This window comes from Pungitius pungitius, chromosome 1, assembly GCF_949316345.1.
Source record: "Pungitius pungitius chromosome 1, fPunPun2.1, whole genome shotgun sequence".
Taxonomy (NCBI): domain Eukaryota; kingdom Metazoa; phylum Chordata; class Actinopteri; order Perciformes; family Gasterosteidae; genus Pungitius; species Pungitius pungitius.
This window is the reverse complement of record NC_084900.1, coordinates 8,931,697-8,954,017: the sequence shown is the minus strand read 5'-3', so window position 1 is coordinate 8,954,017 and position 22,321 is coordinate 8,931,697. Positions and strand designations below refer to the sequence as shown.

The 22,321-nt window shown below is 44.7% G+C and overlaps 1 protein-coding gene across 1 annotated transcript in view; it reads right to left on the bottom strand.

The window, feature by feature from the left end:
- The window catches only part of sema4f (sema domain, immunoglobulin domain (Ig), transmembrane domain (TM) and short cytoplasmic domain, (semaphorin) 4F), a 37,285-nt gene extending 28,149 nt beyond the window's left edge, over positions 1 to 9,136 (bottom strand). The window contains exon 1 of the mRNA XM_037479022.2: positions 8,305 to 9,136. Coding sequence (XP_037334919.2) covers positions 8,305 to 8,395 — 91 coding nt within the window. The 5' untranslated portion in view covers positions 8,396 to 9,136. The remainder of the gene's footprint in view (positions 1 to 8,304) is intronic.
- Between the last annotated feature and the right edge of the window lie 13,185 nt (positions 9,137 to 22,321).

Genomic DNA, 22,321 nt, shown 5'->3' with positions numbered 1-22,321 from the left:
GATATTAATCTAATCTGGACTCCCGGGACATCATTTCGGTTGGGTCCCATGTGGACAAGGCGGGTCGTTATTTAAAAGCACTTAAGCTGATGAGATTGCCCAAGACACTATGATGTCATGAATCCATCTGACTGGAACCTGTGTGATGTCACATCAGGGCACCTGCATCGTTTGAGTCGTAACTGGATCAGTGTCCTGCTGTTTCATAATGGAACGGTTTCACATTGGGTGTGACCTCACATGTCACAGTAGAGAGGCTGCGTAGCAAACGTTACCGTGTTTTCCATTTCTTTCAAGAGAACCCCATGTTTTCTGTAATTACTTTAATGATTGTTAGCCGAGCACCCATCTGTACACAAAGGCTCAGCTAATGTGTTCCTACTGTGATGCCCCCGTCTCTGACTACGGAGCACCCGTGTAGCTCTGTAATGTCAACATGCTTAAAACAGTGTGATAATGCTTTTAGGAGGCCTTAGATGTTTCACACACACACACACGCACCCCCGGCCACACGTTTTAGGCTGCCTGTCTTCCATTGTAATGTGGAGCTGAAAGATGAAAGTGGGGTGCCGGTCTGGCTCTTAAAGACCCTCTTTCTCTCTTTCTCTATTCCCCCTGGATGCACACGCGCACAAAATACACATACAGGGCTCAGCAGACACCTCAATTATGATAATGTGGATCAGCATTAATGTATCTTTACAGCACGGCTAGCTTTCAACAAGGTTGTGTGCGTCTGTTTGTCCCAGACAGCCGGAGAGAGGAGGGGCAGCTCCTGTATCTCATTTAACACAGGTTGCTCGCTCCAGGAGAGCAGAAATACTGAGGCGTTCAGTATTTCCAAGCTCTTACACAGACACACACCCTCACTCACAGCCACCCACACACCCGCGCACACACATTTCTTCAGTTCAAAGGCGCATTGGGCCTTACTGTGTGCTTTTATGTCTGTGTGTCGCTGAATGTGTGCGTCAAAGAGTTTAAACGGTCCAGGTGGCCCCGTTTTGGGGAGAAGAAACTCAGGTTATACAATCAAAGTAGTGGTAAACATTCAAAACAAATCGAAAATTCACAGACAAAGAATATAGGCAACACTAACTTGGTATCTTAAGCACAGCCCGTTTAAAAAAAAAAAGAACAATCAAACAAGTGAAAACGAGACGCAGTGTAAACAGTATTAGTGTAAAAGTAGACAAGGATCACTCCTCAACCCTTCTCTCTCATCTCCTTTGTCATCACAACCCTGCTGTTTCTTCTTCCGACTTCTTCTTATCCCTGTCTACGCTGCCTCGTCCACCCCCCCCCCCCCCCCCCCTGCCGCAACGCCTCCTTCCTCCTCCTTTCCCAGACTCCCTCCTACCCTATAATTACCACCTCAGACTCCCAATTAAAAGAAACCACAATAAAGAGAGCAGATGAGGGAGGCTGAGCAGCGGTAAGGGAAAGAGAGAGGGGACGTCGGAGGGGGAGGGATTTTAATGAGGGGGTTTGTCCACGCACATATGCTGTACACACAAAACACACACACACACACAAAAAGGCACACGGAAATAAAAAACGACTCCAAAACTAGTGCAGGTAATGCTTTTCTGAAAAATCAAGCTTTTTAAAATATGCATATGTGGAGTGGGCAGGATAGTGTGAAAATGTCGGATGTGTGTGTGTGTGTGTGTGTTATTCGGAGGGAGCGCTGACAGTTTTTCTTTGGATTGTGACCAAGTGTGCTTCCTGCCATTAAGAATACCAGCGTTCCTCTGCATTCCTTAAAAGTATACACACATCCACGCAAACACTAACACACACACACACATCAAATTGGCCAAAAAAAAACAAGGAGACAACAGGTCAATATCCAAAACAGGATGATTTAAAGGAATGGATAACTGGACATCAGCAGGCTGTAGAGAGAATACAAAATACATAGTAAGAAAACGCAGTCAATGTAGTGGTTTTAAAGCTGATCAATGCGCACAAACGCACAAAGATTTCCAAAGGAACTGGCTCTGCAGCGGAAGACACCAACAATCAATAAACACAAAGTAGGAACAGCAGGGTAGCCCTTACTGTCAAGCAGTCTTTGTGTGCCCGTGGGTGTGTGTGGAAGAAAGGGGCCTGGTGGTTGAGTGCCAACTTGAGACTGCCAAAAGACACACACAATAACGGGAAAAAAGAGAGAGAGAGAGAGAGAGAGAGAGAGAGAGAGAAGGAGTGCAGAGTTTGATTTACTACGCTGCCTTAGAGGAGGACAATACACAGCGAGGAAATAGATATGGTGGTTCACCATACACACACACACATACCCACACACACCCTTGAACACACAGTAGTCTCAGAAGGCCTTATTTTGTTTTATAGCTGATCTGTTACTCAGCTTGTCTTTGAAGACCAGTGTGGGTGTGTGTCAGTATGTGTGTGTGCGTTCCACATGGGAGTTGCTGTGTGGCCTATATGACAAAATGCGTTTCCTTGATCATAGCAGGCCGACAAGTCAAACACCCCGTGTCACTTTTACCAGCTTCATTGAATCCTAAATTCAATGAATGCCATCTGCATATTTTGTTTGCTCTGTGAAAAACCGGTTGAGCCGAAGCCTTTTCTGCTTACAGCTATAAGCCGGTTCGACCTGATGGTGAAGTTGTGATGACGGGTTAAATTATCGCTGAGTGCGTGTAATCATCCTCTGTGTGTCCAGTAGGTTTAATCTGTTATGACCCGGCTCATGTCATGTATGAGGATACGGACGGTAGGGGACGCATTACATGTTCACTGGTCATGTGGAGGTTTCACTCCAGTAAAACTGGGATTTACAAGACATTTCCTCTGCACTCGAACTCAGCAGTCTGCCCACGGTGGCTTCCTCCACCTCCCAACTGTCACGAAGTAAAAAATGCCAGCAGGCACAAATCCGGCATGAGCTGACTTTTTTGTGATACAGACACGGGCAAGAGCAACACGGCTCACGTAGCTTTGTATTTGTTTGTCCGAGTGACAGCTGAGGTGTGGAGATCAATGGGCCAAAACAAGCCTGTGTTTGTTTGCATGCGCGTCTAGAAGGAAAGGAAGGGCCAAAGGAAGTATAGTATTCTACTCACGAGAGGAGAGAGAAAAAAGGAGCAGGGTGTGTGTGTGTGTGTGTGTGTGTGTGTTTCCTTCCTTCCTTTCTCACTACTGCTGCAAGATCCTGAACAAAGAGCAACACACACACACACACTTTGCATTATTATCCTTAAATGTACACAAATCCCCCTGCAATTTAAATCCATACTTCTGTACCTCGAATATGAGGTCTCATAACAAGAGGTGAAACAGACTTGGAGAGGAGTAGATGAAGGGAACGATCAGGTCTTTCCTTTAGTGGCCTTGTAGACACCCACACACACGAGCATCCTGACACACAGCAGCAGACAGTCGGATGGATTGACTTGACAGGCCAATCGGTAGAGACGTCCAGACTTTCAATCGGTCCGACCAAACAGCTAGCAACTCTCTGGGGATGTTCTCAATGTGACTGCAGTGTGTGTCGGTGACATGGTGACCTCTGACCTTGCCTTAAAACTACTGGGCGCACACCCTGTCCTGTATGTCTGGTTGGTTTTGACCCAGAAATGAGACGGATGAATCTACAGTTTATTACTTGTCAGACCGGTTTGGATTTTTATCATCGGCGCTCTTTTCGCATGAAAATTAAATGTGTCACCTTTCCTGTCCTCCTTTACTTCACTGTGAGTTGGTGAGCAGTAAAAATCAATGCTCACATGATTGATGATGGTTCCTGGAAGCAGTCAGCAATATTGAAGACGGGAAACAGTCGTCCAACTCGCTCCAGATCTCATCACAAGAAGGGACGTTTTTTAAATTAATAATGCCCCTTGGAGGTTCCAGGTTTAATTAAAATACTTTAATTTTAACTAGAAAAGTACGTGTACGTAAAAGCAAAAAGAGATTTAGCCTATGCATGCCCTGTTCTAAAGGCTAAAAAGCGTTCTCAGGGCATTATAATTGGTTTCAAGTTGCTTTCGATCAGGTGGGATTTTCACGCTACAGGGGGCTAGAGGGGAAAGAGATGAGTGCTGAAAGCGGGAGTGAATCCCAATGAGTCGATGATATATTCTTGAGCCGCGCCCGGCAATCCTTTCATTTAAAGCCCTCCGCAGGTGATACACGCGGAATGCCAGATGTACTCACACATAGTCAAGCGCGGGAGTGGGAAAGACGCAGGAAGAAGGAATGAATGAATGAATGAATGAATGAAGGGAAAATTCCGCCAACCCACCTACGACTCCATACCACGCGGTTGACCTCTGGGCGCCTTGTGTTCAGTCTGGTCAGGGCGTGTCATACTGAGTGGAGATGGTCGTATCAGAACAACGGTTGAAATCATGAAATCCTCCTGGGAATGCAACCACGGGCATCTGCATGCTCCGGCTTTATGCGCGCGTGTGTGTCTCTGTGCGTGTGAGTGTGCGTGGCCTTTGGCATTTGACTCGGCTTGACCTTTACTCTGAGAGCCTCCAGTCACAGGAGTGCTTGTGTGGGCCGACCATTCACAAACAACGTGGGAGAGTGCATGGAGAGCTACGTACGTGTGCCGCGCTGATGTTGCCCTCACAATCGGAGACAATGTTGGGGCTTCATAGTGAGCGCATTATCATGGACGGCGCCTGAGAAGCGACTGAACTCTGCTGACGAACGTGAGCAGGGCGAGAGAGAGAATGTTTTCCGTGGGAGGCCGACGACAGCTCAGGATTTTCTCCTGTCGCCCTTCTTTTATCCACATCCTCCATTCCTCTTCTTCTCCTTTTAACCAACTGCATTTTAACCATGCAGATGATGGAAGAGTATGACGAAGGAACAGAGAGAGAGAGAATGGGATGCAGGGATGTCTTTGCATAACCTCTTTGTATGCCGTGGCGGGGGACAACGATCCACACAAACACATACTCTACTGTAGTCCACATGTAATCCCACAGGCTAAACGTTGCACTGACGTCGGTTTTGCATCATCACAGGCCCGACCCTACTTGCAAACAACGGTCCCACGGCCTCATCGGGGTCTCTGTTGCAACGCACATGATGGTGTTAAAGGGGCAGAGTTTAGAGGGCTTGACTGTGTTAAAGATTTGGAATAAAACGTTAATCGCCCACTGATAGAAACAAGGCACATCGTCTTCATCAATGCTAAACGGTTGACCAAGTTAAGATTTTTATGAAATGAAACAAATGGTCGAGACAAACGGATGAACTCGTATATGAGCGACCGCAGCAATTCTTTTACGCTTGTCGGTCCCAAAAAAAAAGTTGCCAGCGGCTGCACTTCACGTTCATCTCTTGTCTTCAGACTTGGACGCCTCCTTGTTTGGGTGGTAAGTGTGAAGTGTGCAGCAACAGAATTTACCCGGCAAGAAGAATTCACGAGTGGCACAGACCGGACCACAGCTACACAGCGCCTCTAGCCACACAAACAGTGCGTGAGATCAAGTCGATAACTCTCTTTTTCAGCCTGCTTTGATCCGTCTGTGATAGATAGAGCTCCCATCCACCCACACATAGTTCACCGCTAGCCGAGAGCAAATTTTGGCCCGAAATCAGAAAACTACAATAAGTCTTTCTGTCACTGGAGTGAGATTCCCTTTGAGCTCCCATTGACTCTAAACAAAGAAGGAGTATAGTTTCGGTGAGTTGGTGGGGGGGGGGGGGGGGGGGCACATAGAGGGACACCGGGTGAGGGACACAACGCTTGTATACCTGCATAGTTTCTAGGTAACCAAGCTAATCAAATTAGACATAGCCGCTCTCTACTTCACTGCATATGGACCCTGATCCGTGCGGTGCACCCTGATCCCCCCCCCCCCCCTCCCCTCCCCCGGGCCCCCCTTTGGTGTGCCGGCACACTAATGAGTTTCATGTGAGCAGCATTAAAGACAGCAGTAACTGACTGGAGCTGATCACGTCGCAACAGATACACACACACACACACACGTAAAGGTGCTATAAAGCCAAGATTATCTTATTTACGTGCCGGTCCATGTATCCATTATTTTCATTTCCATTGACATTATAATCATTTAGACATCTTGAGTATTTTTGCTCAAACTGTTTGTTTTGCCGGGGCGGATGCTTAGATATTTGCAAAAAAAAAGACAAACATGAAGAAACAGGCTTATTTGGGATTTCTTTAAACCAAAAGCCCACACTGTGATGGCGACTTCATTATGCGGCGGCTTATTTCATCCGAGCCGTTTTGCGACTTTCCCCCCAAACACTTAACCAGCGGGTTGGGACGGTTCCACATCAGCCTAATTGGCCAGCCAACCATCCAATACTGCATCTCACTAGCCCCATCCGTACAGACGTATCAAGACATCCAATGAGGCGGCGGGAAATTAATATATTTATGATGCAAGCCGCATGTTTAATGTAGACCAAAATGAATTGAAAAGAGAAAGACGTCTTCAAACAAAAAGCCATTAGAGTCATTCCGTTGCCAACTTATTGTTGTGTTCGGAGGCAGCGTCGAGGTTCTCTCTCTGTTATTGCTTTACTAAACACAGACAAACACATGCGTCGCCTGACCAGTTGCACACAACAGCTCCACTGCCTCACACGAGAATCTCTCTTTAGCAATCACAAACACACACAGACGCACGCACACACACACACACACACACACACACACACAATCCCCTGGTGAGGACGGCAGCGACTTTTAAAGAACTGCTGTCGGGACTTTGATCTGGATAAGAGCCCTGCCATTTTGCACCTCGCAAGCAACGAAGGAATCAAGATGCTTTCTCTGCTTCGTGAAGGCACGAAGTCCACCCTGCCGGGCATCACCTCTGGAGTGTCTCCCTCTCATTGCTGTGTGCTGGCTCTCATTCCAACTGTATCTGGTAGATACAGGCGTGCCACAGGCCACAGTTGCGTAATGACACCACAGACCCTGCATTCATTCAGCAAAATGAGCCTGAATCAACAGTCAGCAGTAAATACAAAGGTGTAAAAGTCTATGAGCTCTGCTGCAGAGGGCAGCTGTGGAGCAAAGACCATTAATACAGTAGGGTGACCGGAAGGCCGGCTAATGTGCAGTGGACACTCTGAATATTTTCCTCCTCGCTGCATCTCGGTGTAAACAACATCACATGGTGGAGTACGGGACAGAAAAGACCTGCAGCAAAAAAATAAAAGGAACAGAAGGCACCAGCTTGAAAAGGAAATGAAAGAAGAAAAACACAGAGTCGGGAAAAAAGATGTTCACATATCTCTGCAAAAAATAAAGAGGATATGTTCATACCACGAACCAAGGCATAGATGCACACACAGTCAATCATCCAGGCCGACATTCAAGGGGTCACAAATCCCCTCTGTGTCCGACTCCTGCCCCATAAGGTTCTCATGATTTGGTTGTGATGGTTGTCTCACCTCGCTGTATATGTTTTTCATTTTAACTGTCTGCCAGTTTGCAGAAAACAGGAAGGCTGGGGACCCCGTGCTTCTGACCCCGCCACAAAGGACGGGCTTGTTAGAGAGCTGGGCTTCTATTCACAGAGTGTGATAGCCATCCGAAGCTGGGTCTGGTTCTCTTCCCCCCCAGTCAATGGCGTGTCTATATGAGTCACACAGTCACTTTTCTAGAAAACCAGGAGTTATTTTGGGCTTCGTTTAGGGACTCGCAATCTGAACATTTCTCCAGCTCAATGCGTGCAGTCTGCTGGACTGCAACCACTGATACTGACCTCTGCCTACCCTGGAGGGTGGTGAACGAATCAACACATTTCCGACCCACATGCATCCATCCCTCCAACGGGAAGCGCATTTGTCTGAGCTGTCCCTTTAAGTTGAGGATGAATCCAGCAGCCAGCCGCTTCTGCCCGTTGTCTTTGCACTTGTTGTTGACGTTAAGCGGGACACGTCTGGCACCTGCCACCTCGCCCGCATCAACATTTATCAAGTGGCAATAAAGGCGGAAGGCAGCGCTTTGGCACCGCGCCCCGTGGTGCGTAACAGCGACGCACAGGTTGACAATTGCGGGTGTGAGACGAATTAAGTCTTTGCGGCAAACACTTTTATGCCAACAGTTGGTAGTTTGCCGGGTCATGTGCTTGAATGGCAGCAGGATATCTTGCAGACTATGCTGAAGTTGCAGATGTTACTGTTTTGATCTCTATTATTACCATCATGTTCATAGGGCCAGCTTGAACACATTGAAGAGAACCGTCCCAGATAAATAAAAACAGCTTTTGGGAATATACCCTCAGCTTTGATCATCACCAAAATCGCCCTCCCGAGTTTGTGTTATGCACTCACCTCCCAGCCCGCTCAGAGTCGCTGCCCAGGTGGCCCCGGAGAGCAGGCACAGCATCGGCAGCAGGGTCCACATCGCACCGTCAGGACTCATCGGTGATTCGACTCCGGTCCTGGTCCAGGACGCAGGAGGGGTTTCGTCCGGTCAGATTTCAACACCCAAGTCCCGGACTCGTGGTTTCAGCTGTGATGCATCCTCCTCCTGTCCGGGCTCAGCAGCTTTCTCCGGATTAAAAAAAAAGGCTCAGACCTCGGTCCAGGAAAATGTCAGATAACTTTGGGTTTTTTTTTTTTTTAAACGCAATCTCTAAAGCGTTTCGTTTGCAATTCGGCTTCAGGTGACCGCTTTCCACGAAGATCAAATCTGCACAAAGCGCACGTTAATGTATGCACCCGCTCATGGTTGTATTATCTACTTAAGAAAAGCGACGTGCAAAGAACCGGAGTGCACGCTGTTGTCTTTATGATGGTATTCCAGCCACAACTGTGCGTTAAAGTAATCCAAAGTGTGCCGGGTTATAATAAGCGGAAGCCTCGCTCGTATCACCGCCCCGCTGCCCCGGTGTCACCGAGCGTGTCCTGCAGGCACAGAACGGGAAAAAAACAAACAAAAAAAACGACGCCCCTTGGTCTTCAGCTTAAAAACATCTGAGGGAAATAAAGCGGGGAAAGAGAAAAGGTCCGTGAAGAGAAACCAGATTCTGCGTCGCTGCAGCTCGAGCGCTTGCATGGCGCGCGGGGATATTCGTGGAGGAGTGGCCACACTGACCGAGCCAAGCGCCTTTTGCGCCCCGCCCTCCGGAAAAGCCGGCGCAAGGGTACACAACAGGTAGGAGGGTGAGGTCACAGCCGACAGGTGTATTTTCTTCACGAAGATAACGCTACAGGTGATTGATATCCAAACTTTAGGGGGAGCAGGAGTTTTTTTTGTGGGGTTCTGTTAAACAGATTAGTTTGATCTGTGACAGGCAGGTCAGGGAGTGATTATGGATTTACTGTGTCCATTATTATCTGTTATGGAACCGTCCGCCCTGTCATACAATGAGATGAAAGCTTGTCGTGGTGAAGGTGAAACCTGTCATTGCAGTCCCGGATGCAAGTAACACTCTTTTTTTCTGAATTCAAACTGAGATGTGCCCATTGGAATGGGATTTCTTAGAAAATAGGCTTGTTTTGGGGCCATTTTTTTCTACAAATATATTGTTGCGGCTTATTTAGTTGGTTACTGGATATACAGTATTTCACACTATTTAGAGGAATATTGTAACATAGTTCTAAACTGATACACCAGCCAGGCGGATATGATGCCGGTTTACCCCCTCTGTACATGTATTCTATCAATAAAATCTCTCTCTGACTATTTCACACAATTCTTTTGAAAACCTACACTAAACGCTCCTTATCGAAAAGGTTAGGCTTACATTTTAAGTTTGTGTTAAAGATGTAGATTTATATATATCCCCCTAATTCTGAATTGGATTAACAGCTTTCCTCAAGGTGTCCACTTGACTCAACTATATAACAATTCACACTATATACAACTATTATACAATGGGTAACTAATATTGAAATCAATTCAGAAACGCAACATTATGAGGTAAACGCTTATAAAGGTGCATTTACTATTGAATCTCTTAGTTAGCTATTTTTCTACCAGACATGATGAACATTCTTAAAGCATTGCCCTGCATTGAGAAAAGGGGCATTTATCAATAGCTTTGCTCCTGGGGTCTAATCCGGCCGTCAGTCATCTGACATCATTAAGGGGCGGAGCGTCTAAAGTAAAGATGATTAAACAGAAGGTGTGAGGTGGATGGTCTGCAGGCTGTAAGCACACCATTAATCCAATGTTCTGCCATGAGCATTTCGTTTGTCTTGAGATTTTCTTTTTCAGTACTACACAGTGAGATTTAAGGTGGCGGCGACGCACAGCTATTCGAAAAACAAGAAACAGCAGCATCCTTACTTTAGAAATTACTAAAAAGAGTGTGTTGTAATTGGAAAATATGTGGATTAATTTATGCTGCAGCCATAACTGCAATGAAACACTGAGCTTCCCGCTGACGCCTCTCTTTCTCTGATGAGGAGAGCAGGACGGCTGGCAGCGCTGACCGGATGATTTCACGGGGCGGGGGTGCAGACATGTACCCCAACTCGGGGACAAAAGGGAGGGGTCACAGAGGAGCGCGGATTAAAGGATTTGTTTGAGGAGGAGGGGGAAGGAGGAGGAGGACAGGGGTCGGAGGTAAGGGGCCAACGATAAAGAAAAGCCACATGGAGTGAAAAGAAGTGATGGCGCCGTCTCTAATTGAGCCCGTTTAAGCTCACACTGCGAGCATCTCATCTTTACGCGGGCATGGACCTTTGAACGACAAAACATTACTCAGTATCACAATGAACGTCTTCATCAGTATAGTGGCAGTTGGATTTGGGGGGGGGGGGGGGGGGGGTTGGGGAAACTCCATGTCGCCTCCACCCTTGACTTTTGGGTGGCTAGTATATCTATCAATGTCAGTGTGGAGGTCCAGACAGGGGTCAGGGCCTCTTAAGACTGACTACACAGCATCTGGAGAGTGAGGGTGTAGACATTTGATTCAGCTGATCTCCCTGGAGCTGACGTCTAGCTTGAGTGCTGCCCCCTGCTGGACAGGTGAAGCCTGCAACGCAATGCAATGAAAAACATGGTGGTCTAGCAGAAGGGGGTTTTTCCTGATATCAGTTAGATCTTTCTGTTAGTTCTGTGGCATGATAAGTGGACACACAGAAACAGTCAGATTGATGGAAGCCTTCAGACCACAATGGCTCAAACCAAAACACCAAATCTGCATAACTTGATTGGTATAAATGAATTAGGGAGGAGTAAGGCATGAAGGGGATTTCCAGGGCTGCTTATCTGTCCCCACACATTAATATTCAGGACCCGATGTAAGGAAGCACAATGCGTGACCCTGCATTGCCTCTGTTAATCTGTGTGTCAGTGCGCATGCCATCAACCCAGCTTGTAAATGTATCATTTGATTGTGTGTCAATGTTTGCAATGCATGTGTGCACATGTACACGTTTCTTTTTGTCTTTTTTTAAAATGTTAAGCATATGCATGTATGCGGCCAGACCGCAGGTTCTGTACTACACTGTGGGTTTGTGCATCTGTTCTAGGTTTCGGTGAGACTAATGGCTGGGTATCGCTGATGAAATTGGGAGATTGTCGTGGGGGTGGAGACTGACAGCAAGGAAAATGTGAAGAGAAGGAAAGAGATGGAAGGAGACAGACAGGCCACCACCTCTAGCAAATGTTATTATGACTCAAAATCACTGAGCAGATGCTTCTTGATCAGCTTTAGACCTGGCAGGCACACACCCTCAAACACACAGCAGTTGATATTGAGCGTGTCCATAAACTTCAGGGTAGACTTTGCTTCAAAGACAAAATATGTTGCATAAAAGTGGCATAAAATCTATAAAATGTGAGACTGAGTGGATATAACATGTGCATATCTATGTTATGAACGCTAGTGTCTTATCCTTGTAAAGAAGATCTAATAACTTTATACAGCCATAAAACCTAAACCATTGCACTGCTTCAATTTAATAGCATCAGTGTGTGTACAGGTAGTGTTGACATGTTGACACATGAGGTAAAATGTTCCATTGAGGCTTTTCTTGCAAGGAGATTTTTAGGTTTTGTTTTGGATGGAAAGGTCCTCGAGTTTAATTGATAAGCGTTTTATTGTGAACACAGTCACATGAAACAGGAGAGTTTTGTGTGGTGTTATTTCATCTTGAACTGTAATCATTGTCTATGTCCATTTCCTTCCCCGCTCTTCTCATTTGTCCTGGCAGGTCCTTTCTTCAAGCATCTTTAATGTCATTAACGTGACATTATATTCACAGGTTATAACCACCCACATGAAATAAACATACGACTGATGTTTCCAAGAAACATGTTGAGAGGCCTCTCATGTGGCTTCAGCTACACCTGCTTAAGTGTTGCAACTCGATGCTTGGTCCTCTTGCTTCATCACATGCATTATGTCGTGCATGTTTTAACAGTACTGTTTTTGATCAGTCAGAAATTGGCACATGTTTACCCTGCTTTTATGCACACCTGTGGGGGAACTGTGTCTGCTATCCATCCCTGTGGACTAAAGATGTTCTAACAATGCAGACCAATCAATTATTTACATGTCATACACAAACACAATTTAGACAGCAAACACACACATGGCCGCATGCATCTCAGGCATGCTCTATTGAAAAGCTCTATCTAGTTAATGGGATTGTTACAGCTATAGTTAGGTTGTATGTTGGAGGTGAAGCCATTCTTCACTGTGAGCTGAAATATAATCATTCGCCTCATTCTTCGAAGATACCAAGAATTGCTTCGTAAGCCACTAAAATTCTGCTATCCAGTAATGCCCTGTCAATTTAATTGAATACCGCTAAGTCTAATCATGTAATGGAGAGATTCATAACCAAGGTGGTACTTCAGCAGTTGCCAATTATTATTATTGGGAAGCAGCTTTCATTCATGGTCAGTTTTAACATCTGTAAGTAATTGATGAATAATAATCAAATCTTTTCCAGATAGATGGATTCATTGTTTTATAAAAGTGATAAAGACACTTGAAATAGCTAGCTACATGAATAGGCTACATTTTTATGGCAGATGGATAAAAGTAATGGATCGTGCATTTACTCTGAGGGGAAACATCGGCTCCGCTCAGAGACCTGAACACTGAACCCGCTCAGAGACTTGAATCGGACACACCCACAAACCCAAAGAACTCCACGCACATTCATACCGTTGTGACCATGATAAAATGTTCAATTTAATTACTCAGTATCAGACTTGTGGCGTATATAAAGGTAAAATGTAATTACTGCGTATTGCTTTAACCTAATGCCATTCTGCAGGATTCTGGAAGATTGATACCATAGCAGATGGTGCTATCAATTATTGAGTCTGTGAAGACGACGCTGGCCTCAATCAGATTAAGTAGATTATGAGAACATCTACTCCCTCAAGATCCAGACTCAGTTTCGTAGATTAAAGTACAATGTCAAGACACACAACCCCCGACGCGGCCTAACGCCCTATTCAACCCATTGTCTTTCACTGGGATCCGTCCCATCTATCTGTCTCCTCCTCCGGTCCTTAACATCCTCTGGGTGCATTTGTGTACGTGTCAGTGTGTGCAATTTTGAAATCTGACCTAAATACGCTACACGTTGAACTCTCTCAGAGATATCTGACTACATACCACGATGGAGTCCCTGCCAACACACTCTGCGTTCCACCCATCCCAATGCAAATGTCCCCTTAATCCTGTTAACCCACTCGAGCTGCGTGGAGAGCCAGGGAGTAGGAGAAAGCCTCGGGCGAGAACGACATTGTACCCCACCGCCCCACTGAGATCTAATTGAAGAAACAAGTGCTTGGTACAAAGTGAAGCTCCTCGGCTCACTGTGACATTAATACAAGACTAGTTGGGGGGGGGGAAACCTCTGTGATCGGAGGCGTACAAATCTGAAAAACAGGATTGTAGGTGTGGGGGTGCAGAAATGGAGGATGCGAGTTTAGACGGCATGCTCATACTTTGTTTAAATGGAGGTTTACCGCTGCTTGCATAGTGGATCATCTACTCCACAGGTGCTTTACACGTGGTCCAAGAATCAGCCAAACGCGTGACTCGGTTGGATTTCAGAGTTGACTCCACATATAAAAAATAGTCTTCATGGATTTTTTTTTATCTCGCTTTTGCAGCACTGCACTTGCATTAGATCAAACAAAAAAGGTTTTTTTCAGATGTTGTTCAGGGTATCAAGCATCCACACATGGAGCATTTTACATTTGTGTGTGTGTGTGTGTGTTTTTATTAGTCTTGGCAAGCTGAGGGCGGTAGGCAGCGAGCTTGTTTACTCGTAGATTTGCAGCATGTGAGGCGATGGGATCTTTGCTTCTTGATGATCAAATCTGACCTCTGAAAGGATCAGACAGGTCTGTTGCGTGCTAAGCTGTTCCTGACAACATGTTTTGACCCTCATCCAGCTGGAAAAGAGGGAAAAGAGGTGTGGCGGGTGTATAGTTAGCAGCTGTCAGAAAGGTCTACATATTTTAGGGGAAGACTGTGGTAAATATCACAGTAGATGTTATTTTTATTGCAGAAACATGATTTTCAGCATAGTTCCTTCTGCTGTGGGGGGCTGATAGCAGAGAGATGTAAACCCTTTACAGGGCACACTACCACAGCTTTTGGCTCCGGTTCCCTGTGTTTGCTTTATCACTGAGCTGCAATGTGGCAGATGTAGAATATTCCCATTTTAGATGCCAGAGTTGTTCTTTGCTGGAAATGTTCAAGGTCTTTCAATTTGAAAGCATTGATTGTTTGAGAGGAAAGAAAGCTGTGGCTGACCTGGTGTCAGAGCTTTTACAGCTGTACAGAGTCCAGCTTCAGCACTGAATCTGATACCCGGACCCGGCGTTCTGTCAACCTGTGGTCATGCGTATGGAATATTGAGGAAAAAAGAGGACGGCCACGACAGTATCCACTACTGAAAATATTATCTACACCCACTGGAAGAGAATGAACAAAAATATCAATTAAATGACTACCATAGGATATAAGTTAGCAAACTCCTATACGCTCCCATATTCAATGGATTTTTAAACAGGGGCCTGACTAAGATAACACATTCAACATATGTTCCAAGATATTCAGATATCAGAAGGTTTTATTAACGATTTACAAAAAAACAAGTCTTTGCCCCAAAGCACCCTTTAATTATGTTATGTACGTACTTTATTGTCCATTAAAGCAGGAAAAATACAAAAGACTTTCATACGCTACTAAACACTTTAATACTATTCAATGAATTAAAGGTTGCAATGCCAATAACGTTTTCACTCAAAAGAAGCATAAATGTTTCCGTTAGAGGTAGCCAGTGGGGGTTGGAACACTCGTAGACCAAAGACAACTCCGCGGTGCACCTTCAATGAAATTGTCTTTGAAAAGGACAAAAAAAAGCAATGTGAATCTTAACCAAGTGGATCACAATTGAATGTGGTGTTCAATCTGTCATGGTCCCTGCAGTAACCACTACGTGGAGAAAATGTGATAATACTGCTACCGCTCCTCCCGCTGCTTCAACTAAATGTTAAATTATTAAACATTGCATGGATCCTGGATTCAGTCCCCCTTGAATAAGATGAGATAGGATGACATAAGGTAATCCTATTAGTCCCGTAGCAGGTTATCCACTTCCTATTTAGTGTAGTTGAAAGAACCTACCAATACAAAATGTGAAATCTGGGCAACAAGGAGATACGAACTGCTGAGGGTGGGCTTCTCCAAATGAATCTTTGGTAACATTGCACTTCTTGATGTGACAGAAATGTGAACAGTTGACCAATATGTAGCTGTGCAGAAGAGTCTTGGATAGATGGAAACTGCAGTGTTCAAATTACAACAATAAAATACATTGTTTAATAATAAGGACTATAAATGGATTAATAAATTACATCATGTGAGGGAGAGCAGGTTTGTGGGGGGGACGGATGAACCCAGCTGGGTGTCTGCTCACATGACAACAGCTACTTCATTCCAATCTTTTGCGACATCGGCTCGGAAAAAATAAATTCAGAGGTAATTACATAAGCAGAGAAGGTGTGACAGGAGGACAGGAGGGAGGAGGAAGGGAGCAGCGTTTATGCCTCCCAAACATCTGCTGGCTGATCAGCATGAAGGGACGGGAGGGGACCTAAAGTTTGTTTGGGAGCTTTAAATACATTTGGCAAAGTGGCTACAGCAAATAAATCATGTGTTCTCTGAATGCTGTACGAGATTCAAGGGTATAATATTGAACTTGAAGTCCCTTTTAGAAAAAAAGAGTGAGGGTTTTGGAGCCCATGTCTCGATCTGGCTAATTTCTACAGGTGAAACTCGAAAAATTAGAATATCGTGCAAAAGCTCATTACTTTCAGTAATTCAACTTAAAAGGTGAAACTAATATATTAGTATATATATATATATACATATTATATAGTATATAGCTATAATCATTATGGCAAATAAAGTATATCAAATAAAGGCTTGAAATATCTCACTTTGCATGTAATGAGTCTATATAATATATTATTTTCACCTTTTAAGTTGAATTACTGAAATTAATGAGCTTTTGCACGATATTCTAATTTTTTGAGTTTCACCTGAAATATCCTCCTATGTGTGCTGTGTGCACATGAGAGCAAGAGAGCAACCTGTTGTATGGTCCAAAAATACATTCATGGTCTCACCTATTAATAATGTCTTTTATTATAAACTACTTTTCCAGCCATGATAGCATTGGGACTCCAGGGACAGCAATGCCTGTCTGTTGGTATCTCTTAAATGCCTCACAACATATTAGGTGCATTGTTTGACATTTTGTATTCTCCTGCGGTTGACTTGTGAAAACATCACGCAGTTTCAATTGGTCGAATATGCATGTCCAAACACCTGCAACACTCATTACATTCCCCTCAGTCTTGGCTGTACTTTGTGTTGAGCATTAGAACGAATGAAAGCTTTCTATTCTCTATTCACTCTATTCTCTGCTTGCCTATACAGCAAATAAGAATGTTATATACTTGGTTATATTCTTATGAACTGTAATAATATTATAAATAGTGTTTTGGCACCTATAAGTACATGTACACTTTACAGATATGTAGCCAAAAGACTATTTGCTCATTTAGTTGATGGCTAACCTTTGATTCCTGCAAAGAGATTTCAATTGTGGGATTCTAACCGTCCAACAAGCATTCCCCTTCCCTCAAATATGTCTCGGCAAAATAAAATCAATTTAGAGCATTTTGCCTGGATTTCAATCTTCTGTTAAATCTTTAAAGGCTCGAATGTAGTGATACAGAGAGACGTTAATGATAGAGGTGACTGTGTTTATCACAAACTATTAGGCTAAGATGCAAAGTATAGGAACATGTAGCTGCGATTTGGGCTCTTTGATAACCTGCTGCTTCCACTAATGAGCTGCAGGCTTTCAGAAGCTAGAGAAGGGCACCACAAAGCTGTGTCTGTTGTGCGTCAGTCACCTGCTCACAGTGATCACAAGAGCATTTAATCTTCCTGGTTTCAAAGCTGCCACCACTTTATTGAGATGCCTCTGATACTGTCACCTCTGTTGAGTGCCCTCAAGTGTGTGATGCTGTCACTGTATTCTGGATACGCACAGACGCAAAATATAGCCATTACTGCATTGTGATGACACTTTATCACCCCGGAGAGTGAGAATGACGAGATTTTTTTCGACAATGTCAGAGACAATTCTGTTGTTTTTCTTTTGAGTGTATGAATAGGCATAGTTACTCGGGGGTAAATTGAACCTGACAGACAGGGTTGCTGGTGTTACCCCTTGGGCAAAACCTGGTGAATAGCGATCTGTTCTGGAAGTAATGGGGGAAACCCGCGGAAAAATCTCCGGTCAAGAAATATTACATCAGTACAGCCAGTCATTCGCTTCCTTGGCTGCCTCCATCACATAGACATCTCGTCCTGAACCTTTCTTAAGACAAAAATGGTAAAAGGCTTTTACAATTGTTAGAGAGAGAGATCCATGTATTTCAAGGAGCCCGCAACAAAGGCATTTACAGCATTAAATCTTAGACAAATACTTCTTCCACTGCTGGGACGACACATTGTGTGATCAGAGCTGATGCTGTGTGCTGGGATCTTCTCTGGTATTAGACATATATCAGACGCTGTCTGACCTGACGAGTTTCATTTGGGCTCCGGTTGGATCTCCGTTACTCAGCTTCATTGAAAATAAGGTGGCAAAAGGCACCTTTAAGCGGAGTTCATTTTGTTATTTATCATACTTGTGTAGGCAACTGATTTCTGCTCTGCTCTGTCATTTTTTTGCGTCTGCGCACTATCCTATATTCCCGCTTCCCCACCTCCAATTCCCTTCCTCCATCTCTTCTCCAAACGTGCAGTCTCTCATGAGCCTCTCTTATGAGCTCCTTCAACTCCCCGAAGACAGGCAGGGTAGCAGGCTTTGGGGGAGGGGGGTGCTGGTGGTGGGGGATGGAGCGGAGGGTGCGAGGAACAGTGTTCCCAGAACAGGTGCACATTGACTTATCTACGTATGCACACACTGGAGAACCAGATTTATAACCGAAACACACACTAATCCTTAAACGCAACTGCTGCCAGTCTTTCTACCCGAAACCCCTGCTTCTGAGCCCCCTCTGCAGTTTAATTGGCACAATTATATTTGCATAAGGTTGTCCTGTTTCAGCTAGCACACACACACACACACACACACACACCCCTGACACGTTTTAATAGGCAGGATAATTGAATATGGATCCCCCTCCAGTGCCTGAAGGGTCTATTTGTATATTCAGGAAAGGATCATTGCTCCATACGTTTACTTAGTCAAATAGGACGCCATTTGCCACAAGCTCAACTGTTAATCATAGACTTCAAAAGGTTAATGACTGGGAGGTTTTGGGGCTCATCAGTTTTAAAGATGACTGAAAGAGCTATTCTGTGCCCCCCCCCCCCCAAATTGATATCCTGAAAGTGAAGACTTTTATATTTTATCGACCCGCTAACAAAGAGATGCACCTTTATCATCAAAGAATTCACAACAGATTTTTAAAAAGTTGATAATGAGAAAGAGCAAATATAATGAGAGGATGGCGTGTATTTCTCTTTTCGCTAATTATTATTAGGGTACAGCCTAATGTCTGAGACTGAATGAATGTCTGTGCCGCTGCCTTGATTAGAACAAGTGAACAAGGGAAACATAATTACTGCAAAAGCAATGCAGCTGAAGGTGCTGATTAAAGGACTTACGAGACATGTAATTGTTTTCTTTACATCGTAAAAAAAGGTTTACTATTAAAAGAAGGGATTTATTTGATGATACTTTTATACACCATTTCATATTCTATAAATGATCACATGAAGGAGGGTTCATGAGAGTAAATTGTAAGATTTTGGTCACCTAGAAATAGATTGTTTCATCATGCAGTTGTCCTTATCGCCATCCCGCAGAATACCTATTTCTACGCTTTTTGTCTTTAGACACAGTTCATTTTTTCCTTCCATCCCCCTTCCCCAATCTCTCTCTCTCTATCTTTTTTCTTTCATTTATGAACTCATCTCACCTACGCTATCAATCCCCCCCCTCCCCCTCCTCCTCTTCCTCCACCTCCTCTTTTTACACACACACACAAACACACACACACACACACACACACACCGCTAAAAATGAAATCTGATTTTCCCACTCCCTCTCGATCTCTCTATGTGGATGAGGGTCTCTGGGTCTTTTGTTCATCCACCCGCTCATGTGGCCTCTTCTGGTTGCCGTGGCAACCCGGGTGTATACATACTTTTGCTCCATCAGAGAACTGAGGGAGATGAGAGAGAGAAAGGTTTGGTGGGAAAAGATGGACTATGAATAAAGGGAGAGAGAAATAAAGAGAAAGATATACTGTATAGAGTGATGAAAAAGAGTGACGGGATTGGATGAAAAGGGCAGTGTTGTGCCTGAACGCGTTCATTGAACGATAGTTCATGAACTCGTTCATATTTTGGGCGAACGTGAACTGAACGTACTGTATTAATGCCCGATGAACGTTACTGTGAACTCGTTCATTCTGGTGTCTGAACGAGTGACGTGTACTGGTCTTTGCATGCTAACGCGGCGTTGCGGTGCAGGCTTCTTGTCTGCACGGGTGCATCAAAAAACACAATTCTTGAATTTTGATATGGCTGGGTGCTAAAAGTGTTGGATAAAGTGGTTAACAGTGCTCAATGGTCGCCATGGAGATCTGAGGTAAAGAATACTACAGCTCAAGAAAACTGAGGTGATCTTTTTGTTTGAGGTGATCTTTCTGTGTTGGGTATGTATTATTACATATTACTATCTTATATGGAGCAGGTGCGGCCATTTTACAAGAAAGCCAACGTCCCAATGGTGAGCGACGAGCGTGCATGCCACAAGATTGTAGACTTAGTCAATGCTAACAACAAGCTGCGGAAAATCTCCCAGGCCAAGCGCTCCAGTGAAACAATTGAAGAAAACGGAGTGCAGACTTGATGCCACATTTCCGCTGTGGCCTCCAAATGTTGAAAAGCTGATTGAACCCAGAAGACCGAGTTTTCTTGGCCAGTTCGAAGACTGACAGAGTGGCCACATTTGGTGTATTGGACAAAAAGCTGCAACTGAAGGTGAAGCGGCGAGAGGAGCATCAAGCTGCCGCAGCAGCCAGGCAGTACCATTGTGAAAAGGAGCTGGAGGAGATGACGGCAATGTCCAGCTTGGAGTCGGAGAGTGAGTAGGAGTCAGAGGAGGATACTAACACAGTCTATCCACGATCTTTGGGTGAACCATATGAACACTGGAACAAACGTCTTCATTCCACATGACATCCTTAGCTGACCAAGTGTCGTGTCACTGGCTACAAGGTTGAAGATGTCACCAAGGAAACAGGCTGCCTTCACGCGTGGTCTTGTTGCAGAGTCGGGTGGTGAATGTACACATCTCTCTGCATCTTACGCAACAGCTGACCAAGCAAGACGCCAAGTGCTGGAGACCATCAGTGAGGAACAGCACAAGCAGTGGACACAACCTCCATTGTGCACCCTACACTGGGACAGCAAGTTAACACCGATGCTCAGCAATGTGCGGCAGTTGGAGCGTCTTACAGTGGTTGTTGGAGATGCAGAACGGCTGAAACTGCTTGGCTTGGTTATCATTGCCCGGTTGACATGAAAGTTGCTGCAGGACTAGTGGTGTGCTGACCAGGTTGTCAACATTGCATTTGACACCACTGCGTCGAACACTGGCCATCTCACCGCAGCCTGCATTGCCATACAGCTCTCACTGGGCAGACCACTGCTTCGGTCTGGGTGCCGGCACCACACTGGTTTTTGCAGACCTAAAGGTGGAGTTATCACGGTCACCAGGCGACCAATGCTGCGTTCAAAAAAAGTCAATGTACGTGCAATGAACGTGGTCAATGACTGCCGAGCGTCAAGCTCACATCCGACTTTGTCGCGATGGCAAGAAAGGAGCAGCACCTGCAGAATGTGCTGCAGGCAGTTGAACATGACAAACAGCCAAACCTTTGCCGCTGCCAACTCAAGCTAATCCCTGAATAGGATGGTTACTCTTGGGTGGTGGGTGGGTAGACATATCTGGGGGGAAACGCACTGGCTAGGTTCAGAGTTCAGGTTCCATTTCCTTTCTCTTTCTCCCCGGTGGTGTTTCTCAGCGGAACAGACTCTGGCACAGACTGAGCAATTAAGTTTGAAGTTTAAGGCCCTGTTAGTTGCCAGTGAGTTAGCAACTAAGAGAGGGTTTGTTCTTTTTTTCAGTATGTAAGTACCCTTGTATTTAACAATAAGGTCAATTAAACTTTATATGTATGTCTGACATCCATCACTGCTGCACTAAATTCAGGGTAAGGCCACGTGAATATGTTCCATTGACCCCATTCATTGTTTTCAATAAGACAAATGAATTGAGAATCTTGAAAGTTGAATTCTGAGAAATTCCCAAGTTGTCCAAAGGGCAAGCAAACTAATTTCAATTTAATAACCCTATAGAACATGTTACTGTATAAAAGTTCACAGTATTCAGCATTTCCAGGTCAAACTTTTTGCAATTAGACTAAAAATTGCACATTTTCGTAATTTCGCCAAAGTTCATGTGTTAGGTGGCACCCCTAAATCTCAATAGAATTCCTCCAAACTTTGCAAAAGTCATTTTTATGTTAATTGGAACAAAATGCAATGCCAGCCAAATTGACATTTTGAGATAAAAATTTCCCATTCAAATTTGATGCACCCTACTGCACGCGTTAATTTTTCACAAAATATGTTATGATCCTGTCTTGCCACGAAGAAGGATTGTTGGACGCAGAAGGGTCCCACCCACCACCACCTGTTCGTCAGGTTGTTCGGACGAACAGCCTGACGACCAGCTTTCTGTTCGGACCTTCCGAACA